Genomic DNA, 20,888 nt, shown 5'->3' on the forward strand with positions numbered 1-20,888 from the left:
TCTATGTCTATAGCTCTGCTCTTGCTTTAGCCACTTATATATCATGGATGATGTTCTGTATGTACCTACATCAGAATATAAAGCGCACTCATTCTTTTGGTAACTCCAGAGCATTCTGTGGTATGGATGTATCGTAATTTATTTAACTTTCTAGATAGGCATCTAGATTGTTTCTAATATTTTGTTATTACAATTTGCACTTCAGTGAATAACCATGCACATGACAGTTCACTCAGATGTAATAGAAGGATAAATTTCTAAGAGTGGGATTGTTGAGGCAGAGGGTGTGTGCCTTGGTAATTTGAGGGGTACAGCTAAGTGACCTCTGTTGAGGTCATTTCATCTCCATTTGCAGGGTGAGTGCCTGTTTTCCTGTAGGCTTGCCAGTGGAATGTGGGTCAGACTGGGCCTTTGGCCAGTTTAATAGATGAAAAGTTTAGTTTTAATTTGCATCTCATGAGTGAAGTTGAACATCTTTTCAAATATTCAGGAGCCATTTATATTTCCTTATTTTCCTGTTGGAATGTTCACCTTTTTCTTGCTGGTTTGTAGCCCTTACATATTTGCATGTCAGAGAATTTAGCTTTGTTATCTATAAAGTGTTAGTGCCTGGAAAGAATGGAAGACAATGGCCCTCTTTTGGGTGGTGTGCCGTAACCTGCTGGGTGCCCTTGGGATTTTTACTGGAGTCAGTCTGAGGATGGGGTGGGGGTGGGGGTGGTCCAAGGGACATACCTAGTTAAGCTCTTGCAAACATTGCCTTGAAGGGAAGATACCTGGTGAAGTGCCCAGCCCAGTGCTCGGCATGAATCTATGCCCAGCAACATTAGCTTTCACCGTCACTGCGGCTGTGAGATGTGTGTGGGAGCAGGAGGAGCACAGACAATGTTCGCAGTACGAGCCAGTGATGGCACATCAACCCATCCAGCCCTTTGGGGTAGGGGCTGGCTTTAGAGAGAGGTGAGGTACCTTCTGCTCCTCTTGAAGGACAAGTCATGCTGGGGGGGCAGGTGGGACACACCTGGAACCCTGAGGGATTCTCTGGCTGCTGTGGCCCCAGGAGCTTTCTGGAGAAGGCTGAAGAAATTCAGAGCTACCCTAAGACCTGGGCTGGGCTGGGGCAGTGCAAGGGAAGGAGGCTGTGCTTTGTAGGGTTGGCTGGGCTTTTGGCTGCAGTATTGGTTGCTTCTGATGGTTTTGCTTGCACGTAGCCACTGGGTGTGTCACAGGGAGCTGCTGTATTTGAAGAAGCAGTGGAAATAAGATTAGGGGCTTTGCTGCCTCTGCCAACTTTAGGGTCAGTAGCATTAAATTAGATCTACCAGCTAGATCTTTTGGGGTGTCATAACCTAAGATTGACAAGCTCTGGAGGTTTAGCATATGTTGTATTATACTCACTTTGATTTATTTTTCATGGCAGTTAATCTTGAAGTTTCAAATAATTTGAAGGTAGGTGGGAGATTTTTATGTTCATTAAAAGGAGGCTTGGGTTAAAGGCTGTGAAACAGTAGTCTTGATATCATCTTTATTTAAAACACATTTTAATTGTAGTATAGATACACATATCAGAGGAAATAATGGTGTGTGTAGGGGGGTAAGAATAAGGTGTGTTACCTCCATACCACATTGCTTGTGGGATCTTAGTTTCCCAACCAGGGATCGAACCCAAGGCCCAGGCAGTGAGACCGTCAAGTCTTAACCACTGCACTGCTAGGGAATTCCCACCTTTTTATTAAAAGAATAGAAAGCACTTACTTTGGGGACCTTTATTACTACTCTGAAAATGATTGTTTTAGTAGAAAATGGCTCACTTGACTACCAGACACATGACAGTCAGTGGTGGGTAAATTTTGCCAGATCTGCAATAGGTGATAAATTGAGCTCTGAACGTTCTGATCAGAGGTGCTGGGTTTCCCTGGTACCTACATCCTTTACCTTCTCTATGAGTAACACAGGCTCATCCAGCTGTCAGCTTAAATTGGCATTGCTGTCATAATGATGCTCAGTGTGGGACTCCTGGGCTATCACTCCTGTCACTCCTGCTTCCTATACAATTTGACCGTCTCAGGATTACTGTTCAGAAACAAATACTTTAACGTTATTGTCTTAGTGGAAATAAAACACATAAGCAAGAAAGACATATTTACTGAGCAGTAGACACATACCCCCACCAAAGGCAGCATAGCCTTTTTTTGTTGGAGACAAAACCAACTGGAAAAATTTAGGCAGAGAGAACCTGCTTTCCTAAACTGATTGAGTGATTGTATAATATTAGTTTAGGCAAAAAAAATTTAAAGCCACAAGTTTGATTTCAAATAGTTCTGGGGGGAGAAAGGACATGGTTCCCGAAAAATGTTAAAATAATCTGCTGATATATATATATATATATATATATTTTAAAGAAAAACATGATCAATTCCCTGAGATGAAAGATTTCCCTCTGTTATCTGTGATGCTATTAATAACACAAAAGAAAATCTATTTTTATTAAGTTTAGAAAGCTTTCTAAGACATGTTTTATTTCCCAGTTGAAATAATATTTAGAGGTTCAAAAATATGGAGCTTTCATAGTATCAGCAACATTTTAATCTTTTTCTCTTAAAGAAAACAAAACAAAACTCTATGCCTTTCCTGAAGAACTGATCTGATTTTTTAAATTAAATTTCATGTTTTTAAGAAAATGGACCATTAGAGTGTCTAATTTAATATGCCAAAGGGAAAATATTAGTGAAACAACTAGTGTTTTACTTTCAGTGATGTTTAGTCACTCCCTGCACATAGACACAGGAGACATAGCAGGTCAGTGGTCCCTTTCTTCTATAGCCTTGGCTTCCCCCGGTGCTGAATTCCCCTTTCCCTTGAGTGAAAACCTGTTTCATCTCCCATTTGCTCCAGAATCTCCTACCTTCTAGGTTTGTTCCCATTCTCAGCTGGAGCGCTGATGGAGCAGGGGCCTGGGAAGAAGGGGCGCATTTTCCTCTCTTAGGGGTGAGGATGGCTTGGAGAGAGGCAGTGGCTCAGCTCTGGAGCATGAGACTTCCAGGGAAGGTGGGCTCTGAGGTCCCCAGGGATCGCTTTACCTATGGAAATATGTTAGAAATCGTAGGTCAATAATATTTACAGTTGAATAAACTTCGCACACTGGCCTGGGAACGTAAGCTTCTTTACGGGGTGATTTCTGTGGATCAAACATATTTTGAATTGACTTACAAACTTCTGTTGTACCAGTTTGTCACTCTGTCTCTCCCTACACAAATCTCTTTGGGACCAGCACCTCCATCCACCGGCCACCTGGGTGAGTGAACTGGACAGCAGCCCAGATGCTTTACCCCTCTGCCCGCAAAATCCAGTCCAGGCCTGGGATGTTGCCTATCGTACTGTGGTGGTGTCTCCCCCTGCACTCGCCCTGCAAAGCTGCAGTGCTGTGGTGCTACGGCTCCTGTCTGGGCAGTCCCCAGGCAGTATTAAGGCCATGTCCTAGCTCTCTCTTGAACCAGACTACCTTTCCCAGAGCACTGTTAAAACCTTGGCTCAGGCCACTGTCCCTTCTTGTCTGGCAGTTGCCTCATAAAGGGTCTGCCCGCCTCTGTTCCCGTCATCATCCCCTTTACTTCACCCCACCCTTCCACTCTCCCGCTGCAGTCAGCATGTCATCCAAAGCCAGATGTGGCACACTGGATCATGGCACACCTGTCCTGGGCACCACGTCATGACTCCCTGCTGCATCCTTTGTTCAGTCACAATTCTGTAACCTGACACCCGTTCCTGGGGCGTGTCAGGATTGCATCCTCATTGCCTGGGCAGAGTAGATTCTCAAACAGTGTTTGTTGAATGAATATGTGAGCCTTTTCCTAGTCTGGGGACCATCTCATTTTATAGTACCTATTTATTTAATTGTGTGTGTGCGAGATTGCAGTAAGTCAGGGGAGGAGTGAGAGTTGCCTACTCCTGCCAGAATCTACTCTTTGGTGACACATATACAGATTAAAAAAAATATATTGAGGTGAAATTCACACAACAAAGTTAATAATTTAAAAGGGAACAATTCAGTGACATTTAACACAATCACAGTATTGTGCAACCATCACCTCTGCCTAGTTCCAAAACATTTTCATCACCCCAAAAGAAAACCCCATACCCATGAAGCAATTTTGCTCTCTGCGGCAACCATTGATGAATGTAGATGGTTAGTTTTAGCTGGGATAGGACTTTAAATCAGGCCTGGGTTTTTCGGATGACTAAGTAATTAAATGTTGTTTGAAGACGGTTCATCCTGAGTGTGTGTACCTCTTGGCTTCTAAGTGGGTTGAGTGCTGCTGTGATATGACTTGGAGCATGGTTGTAATAGTGAGTTAGAGTTTTATGTTGTGGACTTGAACTTGGTTTGGAGCATGTATCCTGCTGGCAGCTAGTTTTATAGGCAAACAAATGCCACAAATTCAGTCGGCTGTGTAAAAAGCTATAGCATGACTTAGAGTTTTAAAAGCAACTCTTTATTTGAAATAAAAATATTTTATCCTGTAAGAATTATGTACTACTTAATTGAGATTTTTGGAATACTTTAAAACTAGCCTTAGACTTGGGTTATATAATCTATATGACCTTGAATAAGAAATTAAAATGTTCTCTGACCTGATTTCCTCAAGTGCAAAAATAGGTGGATTGAAATCTCTCTGGACTGCCTTAGTTAGTCCAAGCCATGCTGCTTGAATCTTTAGTCCTTTTAATTTCTTCCCTGTTATAAAAATAAACTGTCCTCATTAGAGAAAATTATCAAAATATATAAAGGGAAAAAGAGGGTGAAAATGGCCCCACTGCTTAAAGGCAATCACTGTTACTGTTTTGGTATACTGGTGTACGTCTTTTTTTTTTTTTTTTTTTTTAATATCACTCTATCTATCTAATCTGTGCCAAGTCTTAGTTGTAGCACTCGGGATCTTAGTTGTGGCATGTGAACTCTTAGTTGTGACATGCATGCAGAATCTAGTTCCCTGACCAGGGATCGAACACGGGCCCACTGCATTGGGAGCATGGAGTCTTACCCATTGGACCACCATGGAAGTCCCTGGTGTACATCTTTTTATTAGCCATTTTAAAAAGCAGTATCAAATAACACACGAATATACTGATTATAAAAGATCCAAATGCTAAAGAAGGGTTGGTAATAAAAAATGAAAGCTACCCATCATTACTCCTTGCACCTAGGGCAACCTACATAGTAGTTTGTGACTTTTCTGGATCCTTAACCAAACATTTGGACAGATAGAGAGGATATTAAAATTTTATTTTATTTAGCATAATTGGGATAATTCTAGGCTTACTGTTTTGTGGCTTTTTAAAAAAAAACTATTTCTTGGACTTGTTTCCTTGTCAGTACATCAGTTTTATTCCTTTATTTTTTTGCGGTACGCGGGCCTCTCACTGTTGTGGCCTCTCCCGTTGTGGAGCACAGGCTCCGGATGCGCAGGCTCAGCGGCCATGGCTCACGGGCCCAGCCGCTCCGCGGCATGTGGGATCTTCCCGGACCGGGGCACAAACCTGTGTCCCCTGCATCGGCAGGCCCAACCACTGCGCCACCAGGGAAGTCCAGTTTTATTCTTTTAAAAAAACTTTTTTCATTAAATGAGTCAATCTACGTAAAGTGCCCTTTTTTAAAAAAATTTATTTTTTTTTTGGCTGTGTTGGGTCTTCGTTGCTGCGCGCAGGCTTTCTCTAGTTGAGGAGAGTGGGGGCTACTCTTCATTGTGGTGCCCGGGCTTCTCATTGCGGTGCCTTCTCTCGTTGCAGAGCACGGGCTGTAGGCGCACGGGCTTCAGTAGTTGTGGCTCACGGGCTTAGTTGCTCTGCAACATGTGAGGGATTGAACCTGTGTCCCCTGCATTGGCAGGAGGATTCTTAACCACTGCGCCAACAGGGAAGCCCAGTTTTATTCTTTTAAATGGCTGAATATTGGGAATTCCCTGGTGATCCAGTGGTTAGGAGTCGGCACTTTCACTGCCGTGGGTCCAGATTTGATCCCTGGTCAGGGAACCTGCAAGCCATGTGGCAGGGCCAAAAAATTAAAAACTTAAAAAAAAAAATGACTGAATATTATTCTTGAAATGGATATATGATAATTTAACAACGTCTGTCTTTTTGATAAACATTTAAAGTTTTCTAAGTGTTCAGCATTGTAAATAATGCTGCAGTCATCAACCTTGAACATAGATATTGCATAGATATTTCTGGAGGATAAGTTTCCGTGAGTGTAATTGCTGGCTCCAAGAAAATGCCTGTTTCGAATCCCAGTGCTAAGTTCCCCACCACAAAAGTCATTCCACCAAGAACATAATCTCCCTACACCCTGGTCAACACCAGATTCGTCTTTTAAAATTTTCCCCTAATTTATGTTAAAAAATGAAATTACATTTTGTCACTTCTATAATTTTACGTAAGGTTGAACAGCTTTTTTGTGTGTCTCATTGGATATTTTAATTTTTTTTTCCCCTGTGGATCATAGACTCCTATCCTTTGGGTTATTTGTATTACGGATTTGCAGGTGTTCTTTTTGAATTACTAATACCAGTCATTGTTACGTGTTGCACCGTGTTTTCTCTTACACCATCACTCATCTTTTACTTCTCCTTAGTGTATTTTATAACACCAGAATTTAAACTTTTTGTGTGGTTTTTCTTTTTTCCTCTGTATTTAAAAAATGTGTTGTTATTCATACATATAATTATATTCAGTATTATTTTTTTCAAGATAGATTCTTAAAAATGGAATCATTAGGCTAAAGACTAAAAATATTTTAAGGTTCTTGCAGTCAGCCAGGACCTAAGGAGACTATGCGTTATCTCACCAAGGGTAGGCATGAAGACGGGTCGTGACCTGCTGGGTGCCCAGGTGTTTTCTTTTGATTCTTAGGATAATTTCTAGTCCATACCTTTAGGGCCCAGAAACTCAATTTTGTTGGCGTAGACAGCCCCTGCCCATCCACATCCCTCCAATGCCACAAAGAAAGGCACACACCAGTGGGCTAGTTTATTTAACTGCAGTGAGAAATATAAATTAGTAAGTTAGGGTAACAGCAGTGCGTGAATTTCTCTAACTGGCACATTTCTTCCCTGTAGGGACATAGAAGTAAGTTGTTATCAGGCGTTACCTGGGAAGGGATCTCAACCAAGGCAGCTCAGAATGCCTTTCACCCGCTCAGAAACTGCAGCTTTGTCCTCTCAGCCAAGCCTCCCTTGTCCCTGGAGGCTGTTGAGGGTCCTACTCCTTGTAGTTCCTTTGGGTGTTGCATTTCTGGTCTCCTTCAGCTGACCCCCATTCATGCAGCCTCACTCTGTAGAAAACATGGTACGTTTCTCCATCAAAAACACGTGTGATCACTGGTGCAGCGCACTTGTCAGGAGTTTCATTTAAGAAAACTTAAAACTTGGCTAACCTGATAAGTGAAAATGCAGTTTTTTTCTTTGGGGCAAAATGTTTTCATACAACAGAGCGTATAGGGTGAAAAAAGCCTCTAAATGAAGTGTTTCCCTTCAGGTGGTGATCAATGGAGGTGCCACATCCAGCGGTGAACAGGACAATGAAGACACCGAGCTCATGGCAATATACACGACAGAAAATGGCATCGCAGAAAAGGTACTCCTTGCATCAGCCCCAGCCACTCACCCACCACTGCTGTCCCAGATCCCCTACAAGGAGGCAGATATCCATCTGGAGTTTTGCCTCTACCCTCCTGAGTGTGTGTGTGTGGGTTCTCTTTACAATGGAAATAGAAGGAGTGATGAGGAATAGAAGTTACTAATTTTTAATTGTTTTAATGGCAACATTAAAGTGAGAACCATGTAGAGGTCTTTATCTAGATATTTTTAAAACCTCAGCCAGGATGCCAGAGGGAAGCGTTAGGTCTGGGTGCTAATATGACTCAGACCCTGAGGGGGTCTAAAGCTTTCCGGGCCTTAGTTGCCTCATCTCTAAAATGGGTATAAAAATATTAGCATCTGTCTTAAAATTGTTGTGAGTATTAAATGAAATAATATGTATAAAGTTATTAGCATTGTGCCTGGTACATACCATGTGTACAGTAAATAGGAGACACCAGTAGATAGGTTATGTAGACTGTGAAAGTGCCTTGGACAAAGATCTTTGAAAATCATGCTGAAGTGGGAGAATCTTTTTTTCCACCTCATCCCCTCTGCTTGACAGGTCAGTCTGTGTGACCGTAGAATGTGTGACCATGTTCATAGAGGCCAGGAGAGAGCTGCCTGGAGAGGGTCCACATGGCTTGATTTCTTTTTCTCTTTGTATCTGCCACTGTGCCTAACACATATGAAAAGTATGATAACATGGCATTTCCAGACTGCATTGCAGCCCTAAGACTTCTCAATTTCATTTGAGTTTCACTTGACAGACTTTTAAAACAGATTTTATTTTTACCATCATCAACTTATATAATGATGCATTATATTCTAGAACCACTGTACTGCACTGTAAACAGTATATACTGTGTATTCTAGTAACAGACCACTAGGAAGTTGATATATACAATTATAATACCCAGCTTGGGTATTAGTGCAGTAAGTTTACAGTGTAATCATGAAAATGATAAAGAACAAAAGAAATTATATTGAAATTCTTAAATAATCAAATTTTTTGTGTCTGTGATTTCTTTCTTTTTCTCTTTCTCCCTCTTTCTTTTTCTTTCTTTTCCAGTTTGGGAGATGGAAATTTCATTTTTGGCTGTCTTGACCAATATGGCTGTTATTTGGTCAAGCTATTCTAAGTTTTGTGGAAGCTAGATTCATGCTGAGATGTTGAAATTCCTGCAGTGTTGGTTTCCAAGTTGCTCCTCAGAGCACAGATTGGAGCAGCCATGGTTGTGGCTGTGGTCTGCAGCAGAGACTCATTCCACAGGGCAGGATCTGGGAGGGGCCCACTCCCTGTCTGGCTTGGGTCTCAACATCCAAGAGGTACATCTTATAGCAAAGTGCTTCTGTTTTTACAGACTTGTTGGGCTGCATCCAATCCTCAGTTATTTGGACCTTAATCAGAGAGTCACCAGAATTTCCAGGCTGTAGGCTGTCATGAGTTTTGATGTTCATTATCCGGGAGTTGATGGCTGTCTTTTAATATACGATATTTGTTTTTCTCTTTCTGACTTGCTTCACTCTGTATGACAGTCTCTAGGTCCATCCATGTCTCTACAAATGACCCAATTTCATTCCTTTTTATGGCTGAGTAATATTCCTTTGTATATATGTAGTTTATACTGTGATGGCTGTTTTTTTTTTTTTTTTAACATCTTTATTGGGGTATAATTGCTTTACAATGGTGTGTTAGTTTCTGCTTTATAACAAAGTGAATCAGTTATACATATATATATGTTCCCATATCTCTTCCCTCTTGCGTCTTCCTCCCTATCCCACCCCTCCAGGCTGTCACAAAGCACTGAGCCAATATCCCTGTGCCATGCGGCTGCTTCCCACTAGCTATCTACCTTACTATGTTTGTTAGTGTATATATGTCTCTGACTCTCTCTCGCCCTGTCACAGCTGACCCTTCCCCCTCCCCATATCTTCAAGTCCGTTCTCCAGTAGGTCTGCGTCTTTATTCCTGTCTTACCCCTAGGTTCTTCATGACATTTTTTTTCCTTAAATTCCATATATGTGTTAGCATACGGTATTTGTCTTTGTCTTTCTGACTTACTTCACTCTGTATGACAGACTCTAGGTCTATCCACCTCATTACAAATAGCTCAGTTTCGTTTCTTTTTATGGCTGAGTAGTATTCCATTGTATATATGTGCCACATCTTCTTTATCCATTCATCCGATGATGGGCAGTTAGGTTGTTTCCATCTCCGGGCTATTGTAAACAGAGCTGCAATGAACATTTTGGTACATGACTCTTTTTGAATTTTGGTTTTCTCAGGGTATATGCCCAGTAGTGGGATTGCTGGGTCACATGGTAGTTCTATTTGTAGTTTTTTAAGGAACCTCCATACTGTTCTCCATAGTGGCTGAACCAATTCACATTCCCACCAGCAGTGCAAGAGTGTTCCTTTTTCTCCACACCCTCTCCAGCATTTATTGTTTCTAGATTTTTTGATGATGGCCATTCTGACTGGTGTGAGATGATATCTCATTGTAGTTTTGATTTGCATTTCTCTAGTGATTAATGATGTTGAGCATTCTTTCATGTGTTTGTTGGCAGTCTGTATATCTTCTTTGGAGAAATGTCTATTTAGGTCTTCTGGCCATTTTTGGACTGGGTTGTCTGTTTTTTTGTTATTGAGCTGCATGAGCTGCTTGTAAATTTTGGAGATTAATCCTTTGTCAGTTGCTTCATTTGCAAATATTTTCTCCCATTCTGAGGGTTGTCTTATCATCTTGTTTATGGTTTCCTTTGCTGTGCAAAAGCTTTGAAGTTTCATTAGGTCCCATTTGTTTATTTTTGTTTTTATTTTCATTACTCTAGGAGGTGGGTCAGAAAGGATCTTGCTGTGATTTATGTCATAGAGTGTTCTGCGTATGTTTTCCTCTAAGAGTTCGATAGTTTCTGGCCTTACATTTAGGTCTTTAATCCATTTTGAGCTTATTTTTGTGTATGGTGTTAGGGAGTGATCTAATCTCATACTTTTACATGTACCTGTCCAGTTTTCCCAGCACCACTTATTGAAGAGGCTGTCCTTTCTCCACTGTACATTCCTGCCACCTTTATCAAAGACAAGGTGTCCATATGTGTGTGGGTTTATCTCTGGGCTTTCTATCCTGTTCCATTGATCTATCTTTCTGTTTTTGTGCCAGTACCATACTGTCTTGATTACTGTAGCCTTGTAGTATAGTCTGAAGTCAGGAAGCCTGATTCCTCCAGCTCCTTTTTTCGTTCTCAAGATTGCTTTGGCTATTCGGGGTCTTTGGTGTTTCCAAACAAATTGTGAAATTTTTTGTTCTAGTTCTGTGAAAAATGCCAGTGGTAGTTTGATAGGGATTGCATTGAATTTATAGATTGCTTTGGGTAGTAGAGTCATTTTCACAATGTTGATTCTTCCAATCCAAGAACATGGTATATCTCTCCATCTATTTGTATCATGTTTAATTTCTTTCATCAGTGTCTTATAATTTTCTGCATACAGGTCTTTTGTCTCCTTAGGTAGGTTTTTTCCTAGATATTTTATTCTTTTTGTTGCAATGGTAAATGGGAGTGTTTTCTTGATTTCACTTTCAGATTTTTCATCATTAGTATATAGGAATGCCAGAGATTTCTGTGCATTAATTTTGTATCCTGCTACTTTGCCAAATTCATTGATTATCTCCAGTAGTTTTCTGGTAGCATCCTTAGGATTCTCTATGTATAGCATCATGTCATCTGCAAACAGTGACAACTTTACTTCTTCTTTTCCGATTTGGATTCCTTTTATTTCCTTTTCTTCTGTGATTGCTGTGGCTAAAACTTCCAAAACTATATTGAATAAGAGTGGTGAGAGTGGGAAATCTTGTCTTGTTCCTGATCTTAGTGGAAATGCTTTCAGTTTTTCACCATTGAGGATGATGTTGGCTGTGGGCTTGTCATATATGGCCTTTATTATGTTGAGGAAAGTTCCCTCTATGCCTACTTTCTGGAGGGTTTTTATCATAAATGGGTGTTGAATTTTGTTGAAAGCTTTCTCTGCATCTATTGAGATGATCATATGGTTTTTCTCCTTCAATTTGTTAATATGGTTTATTACATTGATAGATTTGCGTATATTGACGAATCCTTGCATTCCTGGAATAAACCCCACTTGATCATGGTGTATAATCCTTTTAACGTGCTGTTGGATTCTGTTTGCTAGTATTTTGTTGAGGATTTTTGCATCTATGTTCATCAGTGATATTGGCCTGTAGTTTTCTTTCTTTGTGACATCCTTGTCTGGTTTTGGTATCAAGGTGATGGTGGCCTCGTAGAAGGAGTTTGGGAGTGTTCCTCCCTCTGCTATATTTTGGAAGAGTTTGAGAAGGATAGGTGTTAGCTCTTCTCTAAATGTTTGATAGAATTCGCCTGTGAAGCCATCTGGTCCTGGGCTTTTGTTTGTTGGAAGATTTTTAATCACAGTTTCAATTTCAGTGCTTGTGATTGGTCTGTTCATACTTTCTATTTCTTCCTGATTCAGTCTTGGCAGGTTGTGCATTTCTAAGAGTTTGTCCATTTCTTCCAGGTTGTCCATTTTATTGGCATAGAGTTGCTTGTAGTAATCTCTCATGATCTTTTTTATTTCTGCAGTGTCAGTTGTAACTTCTCCTTTTTCATTTCTAATTCTATTGATTTGAGTCTTCTCCCTTTTTTTTCTTGATGAGTCTGGCTAGTGGTTTATCTATTTTGTTTATCTTCTCAAAGAACCAGCTTTTAGTTTTATTGATCTTTGCTATTGTTTCCTTCATTTCTTTTTCATTTATTTCTGATCTGATTTTTATGATTTCTTTCCTTCTGGTAGCTTTGGGGTTTTTTTGTTCTTCTTTCTCTAATTGCTTGAGGTGCAAGGTTAGGTTGTTTATTCTAGATGTTTCCTGCTTCTTAAGGTGGACTTGTATTGCTATAAACTTCCCCCTTAGAACTGCTTTTGCTGCATCCCATAGGTTTTGGGTCGTTGTGTCTCCATTGTCATTTGTTTGAAATGAATAGTAGAGAACATTAATTCTTCAGGTTTTTAAACATCTGTAGCTGTACCTTTTACTGATCTGTTGGCAGGAAAAATATCTAGTACACTAAAGTTAGCACATTTCTGCTAGACATTTATTGTTTGTGTGAACATTTTTTTCATCATCTAAACTTTGATAGGTGTGTATTTCCTTGAATACTAGTGAAATAGAGTATCTTCCTATTTTCCTGGTGTTTTTTTCCCTTGTATTACGAAATGACAAGGATAGTGAGAGTTATCATGTGTTGAATAGTGCTAAGCATCCAGACCCTTGGCTGAATGCTTTAAGCAACCTGTCACATTTAGTCCTCATAGCAACCCTGTTAGAAAGGTGCTATCACTATCCCTGTTTTAAAGGTGAAGAAAATGAAACGTTTAGGTCCTTTGCTGTCTTAAATTTGTGTAAAGAAAACTTCATACCAGAGGATGCTGCCCTCTGGGATCTTGCTTTTCAGATGGCATTGAAAGGCTATCTGAACACCTGACCGTGAAATAAGAATGGACCATTCAAGAAGAGACAAGAGAACTGAGAGCAAGAGAGCCTGTCCTTTGCATTCCCCATATTCACAGGTTTCTTAATTCATTGTAATGTATTCACTTATTTTATTAAAAACTTGACTTTTCTGATGTCCATTAAAACTCTTGAAGTTCTTATGATAAATGCTGGCTAATATGATACTAGCTATAAGATACTCATCTTGGAATTTGCTTAAAGGGATTTTTTTTTCCTGAAAGGATGAGAAGGATAATGCCTCAAATCATCAATCATGAGTCCATAGGATGGACCTCAGTATCATTGGGACTCTTAGATTAGGGATGTTGAAGGACTTGAACTTCATAATGAGGGTATTTTTTTTAAGTGTTTTTTAGTTTTTACCTTATTTGACTTATGATTCCTGCAGATTCTCTTTAAGTTACCTTTTATCCCGGTACTAGCTGGTCTTGAAAAACAAAGTTCTCTTGAGCATACTTGTTTAACATAAACAGTTCAAAATTGTATTAAACAGTTTAAAATGTGCTGCCTCCATTCTTGGTCTACCCCACATAATTGGCAGCGGGCAGTCTGGTGTGTATATTCCACATTCTTTTCCACTCATGCCCACACACATATCCGAGAGTGTTGTACCATGGACGGTGAGCCACTGCTAGTCCCCACCCCACCTACATAATGTATACCTCACCAGGTTAGTAAATGTATGTGGAATTTTTTTATTTTTAAAATTAATTTTAATATCTTGAATAATCTCATGGTTTTAAAAATCATTCTCTCTATATACACCTATTATTTCTACACTGTTTGAAAGTAAGTTACAGACATAATGCTCCTTTATTCCTAAATAACTTAAGTGTGTATTTCCTAAAAACAAAAACATTATGATATTCACATTGATACAATTATTATTGATAATTGGTTGATTTCATTAATTTCAATTTTAAAATAAACCTTAATAATTTTCATTTCCTCAGTTCCAGTAATGTCCCTTACAGCTAAATAATAAGGAGTTAAATAGATAAAGCTTAGTTACAGGATCCAAATCAATATCACTTAATGCATCTAATTGTTAATGTGTATCTTTTTTTATTAATTTATTTATTTTTGGCTGCGTTGGGTCTTCATTGCTGCATGTGGTCTTTCTCTAGTTGCGGCGAGCAGGGGCTACTCTTTGTTGTGGTGCGTGGGCTTAGCTGCTCCGTGGCATGTGGGATCTTCCTGGACCAGGGCTCGAACCCGTGTCCCGTGCATTGGCAGGCGGATTCTTAACCACTGCACCACCAGAGAAGTCTCGTTAATGTGTATCTTTAGTCTCCTTTGATCTGGAACAGTTCCATAGTGTTGTTTGTCTTTCATTACCTTGACATTTCTGAATAGTATGGGCCAATTTACTTTGTACTATGTCTCTCAATTTGGTTGTCATACTATAATTTTATCTTGTATTTTTTCATTAGTGAGGTTGCATCTCTTTTTCACATGCTTAAGAGCCACTTGTATTTCCTTTTCTGTGTACTTTCTTTCATATCTTTTATGCCGTTTTAAGTATTGGTTCTTGGTCTTTTTACTAATTTCTAGGAGAGCGTTGCCCTTTTTGATAGGAGTTACAGATGTCACCATTTGGCTTATGATTTTTGCCATGTAGAGCTGATAAAAAATTATGTAGTTAAATTAGTCAATCTTTTATGGATTCTGGATTTTGAGCCATGGTTAGAAAGGCCTTTTTTTATTCTAAATTTATAAGGGAATTCTCTTCTTGTTTTCTGCTAGTACTTTCATGGTTATTTATGTTTAATAAATACCCTGATCTATTTGGAATTACTCTTAAGATATGGCTCCAGCTTTGTTTCCCAGATGGCTACCCAGTACCCTGACCCCATTTATTGAATAATCTCATCTTTTCCTCAAGTGATATGAAATACCTTTGTCATATACCAAATCCCCAATGTAATTAGGCCTATTTCAGGGCTTTATATTCTGTTTAGATGTTCTGTCTATTCAGGCACCAGTACCATATTTTTATTGTAGGCTAATGGTGTTTTATATCTTTTAGGGCTAGTTTCTCCATGTTGCTCTTTTTTAGAATTTTTGTAATCATATTTATGAGCTGTAGAATCAGCTTGTCTAATCACCCTCATCATCCCCCAACAACCCCAAAAATACCTATTGGTATTTTTATTGGGATTGCATAGATTTAGTAATTCGCTTAGAGAAAATTGGCATCTATATGATGCTTAGTCTTCATGTTTAAGACTGTGATAAGTCTTTCTGTTTGTTCTGTTCTTCTTTTGTATCTTTTAGGAGGGGTTTTGAAGTTTTCTTCATTTATGTCTTTCATATTTCACAAGTTTATTGATAGGTAGTTTATCTTTCTCATGTCTATTTGTAATCAAACTTGTTTGTCCATTATATCTACAAACCTTGTAAACTGTTGATGACTATGTATTGGTTTTATATTCCATTACTTTACTGAATATCTTGTTTTCACTTGATTACTCAGATTTTCCAAGTATACATTCATGTCATTTGCAAATAGTGATAAGTTTACCTTGCCTTATCTAATTTTTATTCTTGTAATTTCACTTTCTTATCTAGAATAAGAAAACGAACTTTCTTTACTAGAGGTATCTAGCATTGGCTAGTACCTTCAGTAAAAGTAATGGGGGTAATAGTGGACATCCTTGTCTTTGGTGGTTATAGTTTCTCTATTATGATAGTGGTTTTGGCCTAAATAGATACATTTCACTATGTGAAGGAAATATCCTTATTCTTAATCTATTGAATCTTTCAAAATCAAGTATAACTTTTGAATTTTGAGCAGATGCTTTCTGTGTGTTATAGAGATGATCATTTGATTTTCCTCCTAATATCTCTCAATATGATCTATTGAGGATAGATCAGCAACAACTGAGGCTGTCAGTGTTGAACCATCAATGCATTCTTGATGTGTATGATCACAATATATTATTATTTTTTAATGCATTGCTGGATTTTGTTAATACATATTTCTTTAGGATTTGAGCATTAATATTCATGAGTGGGGTTGATCTGAAGTTTTTTTGGGGGGGTGGTAGTGTCATCTTTGGGAGGTTTAGATATCGGTATTATGTTTGCTTCACAAAAGATTTTGGGGAGGGTCTTCCCTGGCAGTCCAGTGGTTAACACTTTGCACTTCCACTGCAGGGGGTGCGGGTTCAATCCCTGGTCAGGGTACTAAGATCCCACATGCCATGCGGCTTGGCAAAAAAAAAAAGATTTGGGGGAGTGTTCTTTTCCTTAAAAAACATGGGAATTTGTGTCTGTGTATGAAACATAAATATTACATGTAATATGTTGAGTGTGTGTGTATTTAAAAGTTTGTTAGCGTTCCCTATAAAATCATCTGAGTCTAGTATTTTTTTTTGACATACCTTTGAGAATTTCTATTTCTTCTTTGGGAATCAGTCAGTTTGGGACTTATTTTATTCTGGAGTCAGTTTTGGTAAAGTATTTTTTTCTAAAAATTTGACTCATTCTAATTTTCAAGTTATATACATAGAATTGAGCAAAATGGATTTTTATGTTTTTTAATTCCTTTATTCTGTGATTATTTCCACTTTTTTTCTGATTTTTTATGCTTGTCCTTTCTCCTTCCACATTGCTCCACTTTTATTTCCCTGGATTAGCTAGTTGGGTTTTTTTTAATTTAAAAGAACTAAATTTTAGATTTACTTAGTGCAAATGCTTTTCTGTTTTCTAATGTATCCGTTTTTTATTCCTTTATTGGTTTTCCTGTTATTTTCTATTATTTTTTGAGGCATATGCTTAGTTTGTCTTTTTGTTTTAAGTGCAAAGACTATGAATTTTCCACTAAGCACTGCTTTAGCTATATCCAGTGGATTTTCATAGTTAATTCTAATAAATTTTCTATTTTCTAAATAGTTTTCTATTTTGGATCATATTTCTTCCCTTTTGCCCTTTAAGGGGACATTTAAAAATTTCCAGATAGAGGAGGGTTTTTCTTTTTCTTTTGGCTGAGTCAGGTCTTAGTTGCGGCACATGGGATCTTTTGTTTGAGGCATGCAGGCTCCTCATGGTGGTGCGCAGGCTTCTCTCTAGTTGTGACGTACAGGCTCCAGAGCGCATGGGCTCAGTAGTTGCGGCATGTGGGCTTAGTTGCACTGTGCCATGTGGGATCTTAGTTCCTGCACCAGGGTCGAACTGGCATCCCCTGCATTGCAAGGCTGATTCTTAACCACTGGACCACCAGGGAAGTCCCTGGAGGAGGGTTTTTTTGTTTTGTTTTTGTTTTTGTTTCTTGCTGTACGCGGGCCTCTCACCGCTGTGGCCTCTCCCGTTGCGGAGCACAGGCTCCGGACGCACAGGCTCAGCAGCCATGGCTCACGGGCCCAACCGCTCCGCGGCATGTGGGATCCCCCTGGACCAGGGCATGATCCCGTGTCCCCTGCATCGGCAGGCGGACTCTCAACCACTGTGCCACCAGGGAAGCCCCAGGAGGAGGGTTTTTGATTGTCTGTTTTTTTAATTTCCAGTTTTATTGTATTGTGATCAGAAAATGTTACTTGTATTATTTTTTGGAATGTATTGATGTGTTCCTTATGGTTAAATTTTTGCAAATATTTTTTGTGAATTTTTGTGTTCTAGATAATTGAAAACAGTTAAATATTTAGGTTATATTTTATTAGTTATTACATCTTTTCTTTTGCCTGCCATTTGGTCTGCCATAAATTGAGAGATTAATTTCCCATTATTGGTATTTTTTAGATTTCTCATATTTCTGAGATATTTTGCTTTATAATTATCGACTCTCTTATTTGTACATAATCATTTATAACGTTTATGGTGAATTGTACCTTTTATCATTTAAAACATACTCATATTTGTCTTGGTTATTGCTCTTTAGCTAGAATACTACCTTGTTTGAAGATAATTAAGACTTTATTTGCATTTTTCTTTAGCTTTGCTCATTCTTAGGTGTATCTCTTATATACAGCATAGAATTGAGTTTTGCTTTGAGAAGGTCTTAAAATCTTGTTCTTTCAATAGTTGAGTTTAGCCTGTTTACATTTAGTGATAATGACAAGTATCTATTTTATTTATTTGTGTGTGTAGTTGTGATATTTAAAAACTTCTGTACTTTATTCTAGTGGACACCTATATAATCATAACTATAGAACAATATACTTAACCCTTTATTTCATTGTCTTCTAGTTTCCTACCATGAACAGTAACAAAATTACTGTTTTTCCTTCCTTCCTTTTGCTCTTTCTCTCCTCTACTATCTGATTTTGGTCAGAAATATTACTTTTGCCCATCATTATAATTGATTTGTTAGCTTCAAGTATCATCCTTTGACTTCCAGCTATATTAGATGACAATTAATTTACTCTACCGCTTGCCTTTTTCCTTTTCACTCTCACATTTTGTTAATTGTAATGACTATCTTTTTGGTGCATTTATATATTCTGGCAATCTAATACCTATTTTTAGGTTTTTTTTTTTGGTATTTTGGAATTTTTGAATTTTATTTTTAATTTATTTTTTGTACAGCATGTTCTTATTAGTTGTCCATTTTATACATCTAATCCCTATTTTTAGTTTTATTTCTACAGTTAATTTGAGACAAGCCTTCTGCTGGTTTCCCTAATAATTTCTGGGTTGACCGAAGTTCACCCTCTAGGCCCTTGATATTCAAAGTGTAGTCCATGCACTAGCATCATTGACATCATTACCTACATGTTAGAAACGTAGAATCTGCCCCAACCAAGACCTGCTGAATCAGAATTTGCATTTTCATACAATTCCTATGTGATTTGATATGTTCACTGAAGTTAGAGAAGTAACACTATAGTAGTAGTTTCCAAGAGAAGAGCTGGATCATGGGGATAGTTTTGGATGAGAATTTATCTATAGCATTTAGCCTTGAAGGAGAGTTCAACTGGGTGTAAAATCCTTGGGACATCGTTTAGATCCTGACTCAAATAAATCAGCTGTAACAAAGTTTTGATACAATATGAAAAAAGTTTTAAAAGCATTGGGTATTAGGTGATATGAAGAAATTGTTAATTTTATTAGCATGTAATGGTATTTTGCTTCTTTTTAAAAGTCTTTATCTGCTGAAGAGACATACATATGTGTTTATGGACAAATTTATGTATTTTGAGGATTCAGTTTAAAATAATCCATCCCCTTACCCCAGTAAAGTTGGAATGGTATGGGGAATAGATTAAAGAAGAACATAGGGCTAATAAATTTTGAAGCTGGAGTTGGGGATAGATATAGGGCAGGCATTTCATATTCCTTCTACCTTTGTATATATTTGAAAAATTCTATAACACAAAGTTAAGAAAATAATTGAATCATAATAGTTTGCTGTTTTCCCATTTTCTGGTGTTGAATGTGGCTATGAAGAACTCAGGCTGGTTTTTTCTTTAAGTCAGTATCTTGATCTTTTTGCCTGTCCTATTCTTTATTTATCTTTGATAATCAGTAACTTTAATGACTATCATATGATAATAATCATATCATAAGTTTTGATGCTGACCGGGGTCAGTTTTTCCTGGCACTTTCAATATTTAGCTTCAAGGCTAATGAATGTTGTCTTGAATTATATCTTTATTTTTTGTTCCATTCTCTTCTTTTGGTTTTCTTATTTGAGGGCTCCAATTATGCATATTTTGGATCTCCTTTGTCTGCCTTCTTTATCACTTCTCTCTAATCTTTTTTTCTCTTACATTTTTTTCATGTTGTCTCTTCCCTCTTGTGCTCCTACCACTTTCATCTTTCTGTTTTTCCCCCTTCTGTCCAGATTCTTTCAACTCACATTTTATTTCCCTTTGTTCTTAAATTTTTTAATACAGTTGATTGAGTTTTCAAAATATCTGGATCCTTTTTCATTAATTTATTGAGTACTTAGTGCATCTTTCTAATTTGTAGGCATATCCTTTAGTTCTTGGAAATTTCTTATTTCTTTGATTCCTATATTCTGTTTTCTTCCATAAAAATTGTTATTATTTCTTGTCTTTTGTTTTAAGCAACATTTTTATTATGCTCAAAGATTTGGGATGGCGCATCACGGGCTGGTTGCTTCTGTCATGCTGGCATGACTTTTTTTCCTCCCCCTCCCCTAAATATTTATTTTTATTTATTTATTTTACTTTTGGCCGCATCAGGTCTTAGTTGCAGCATGTAGGATCTTTCATTGTGGCACACGGGCTCTTTATTGCAGTGCGCGGGCTTCTCTCCAGTTGTGGTGTGTGGGTTTTCTCTCTCTGGTTGTGGTGCACAGGCTCCAGAGTGCATGGGCTCTGTAGTTGTGGCATGCAGGCTCCAGAGTGCGTGGACTCTGTAGTTGTGGTGCGTGGACTCTGTAGTTGTGGTACGCAGGCTTGGTTGCCCCGCTGCATGTGGGATCTTAGTTCCCTGACCAGGGATTGAACCCACATTCTCTGCATTGGAAGGCAGATTCTTTACCACTGGACCACCGGGGAAGTCCCAGTATTTGTCTTTTTGTTATTTTGAGCGTATATATTTGACTTTCAACCCTTTTGTTGAATTTTTTTTTCCTATTTTGTTTTTAGTTTCTAAGATCTCTTTTCCTGTTTTTTTTTGTTTGTTTGTTTTTATTTGCTGATTAAAGCTTTTAAAACGGCAGTGCTCTCTTCCCAGGTTCAAAATATTTTTATTTTTGTGAAGACACAGGTTTCTCCCCCCGCACCCCCAATATGTTTTC

At 38.3% G+C, this 20,888-nt stretch overlaps 1 protein-coding gene across 1 annotated transcript in view; it reads left to right on the forward strand.

The window, feature by feature from the left end:
• The window catches only part of SLC23A2 (solute carrier family 23 member 2), a 151,014-nt gene that overhangs the window by 81,160 nt on the left and 48,966 nt on the right, over positions 1-20,888 (forward strand). Inside the window, exon 3 of the mRNA XM_082671560.1 lies at positions 7,531-7,629. Within this exon, the coding sequence (XP_082527686.1) occupies positions 7,531-7,629 (99 nt within the window). The remainder of the gene's footprint in view (positions 1-7,530; positions 7,630-20,888) is intronic.

This window comes from Grampus griseus (assembly GCF_964374135.1).
Source record: "Grampus griseus genome assembly, chromosome: 14".
Taxonomy (NCBI): domain Eukaryota; kingdom Metazoa; phylum Chordata; class Mammalia; order Artiodactyla; family Delphinidae; genus Grampus; species Grampus griseus.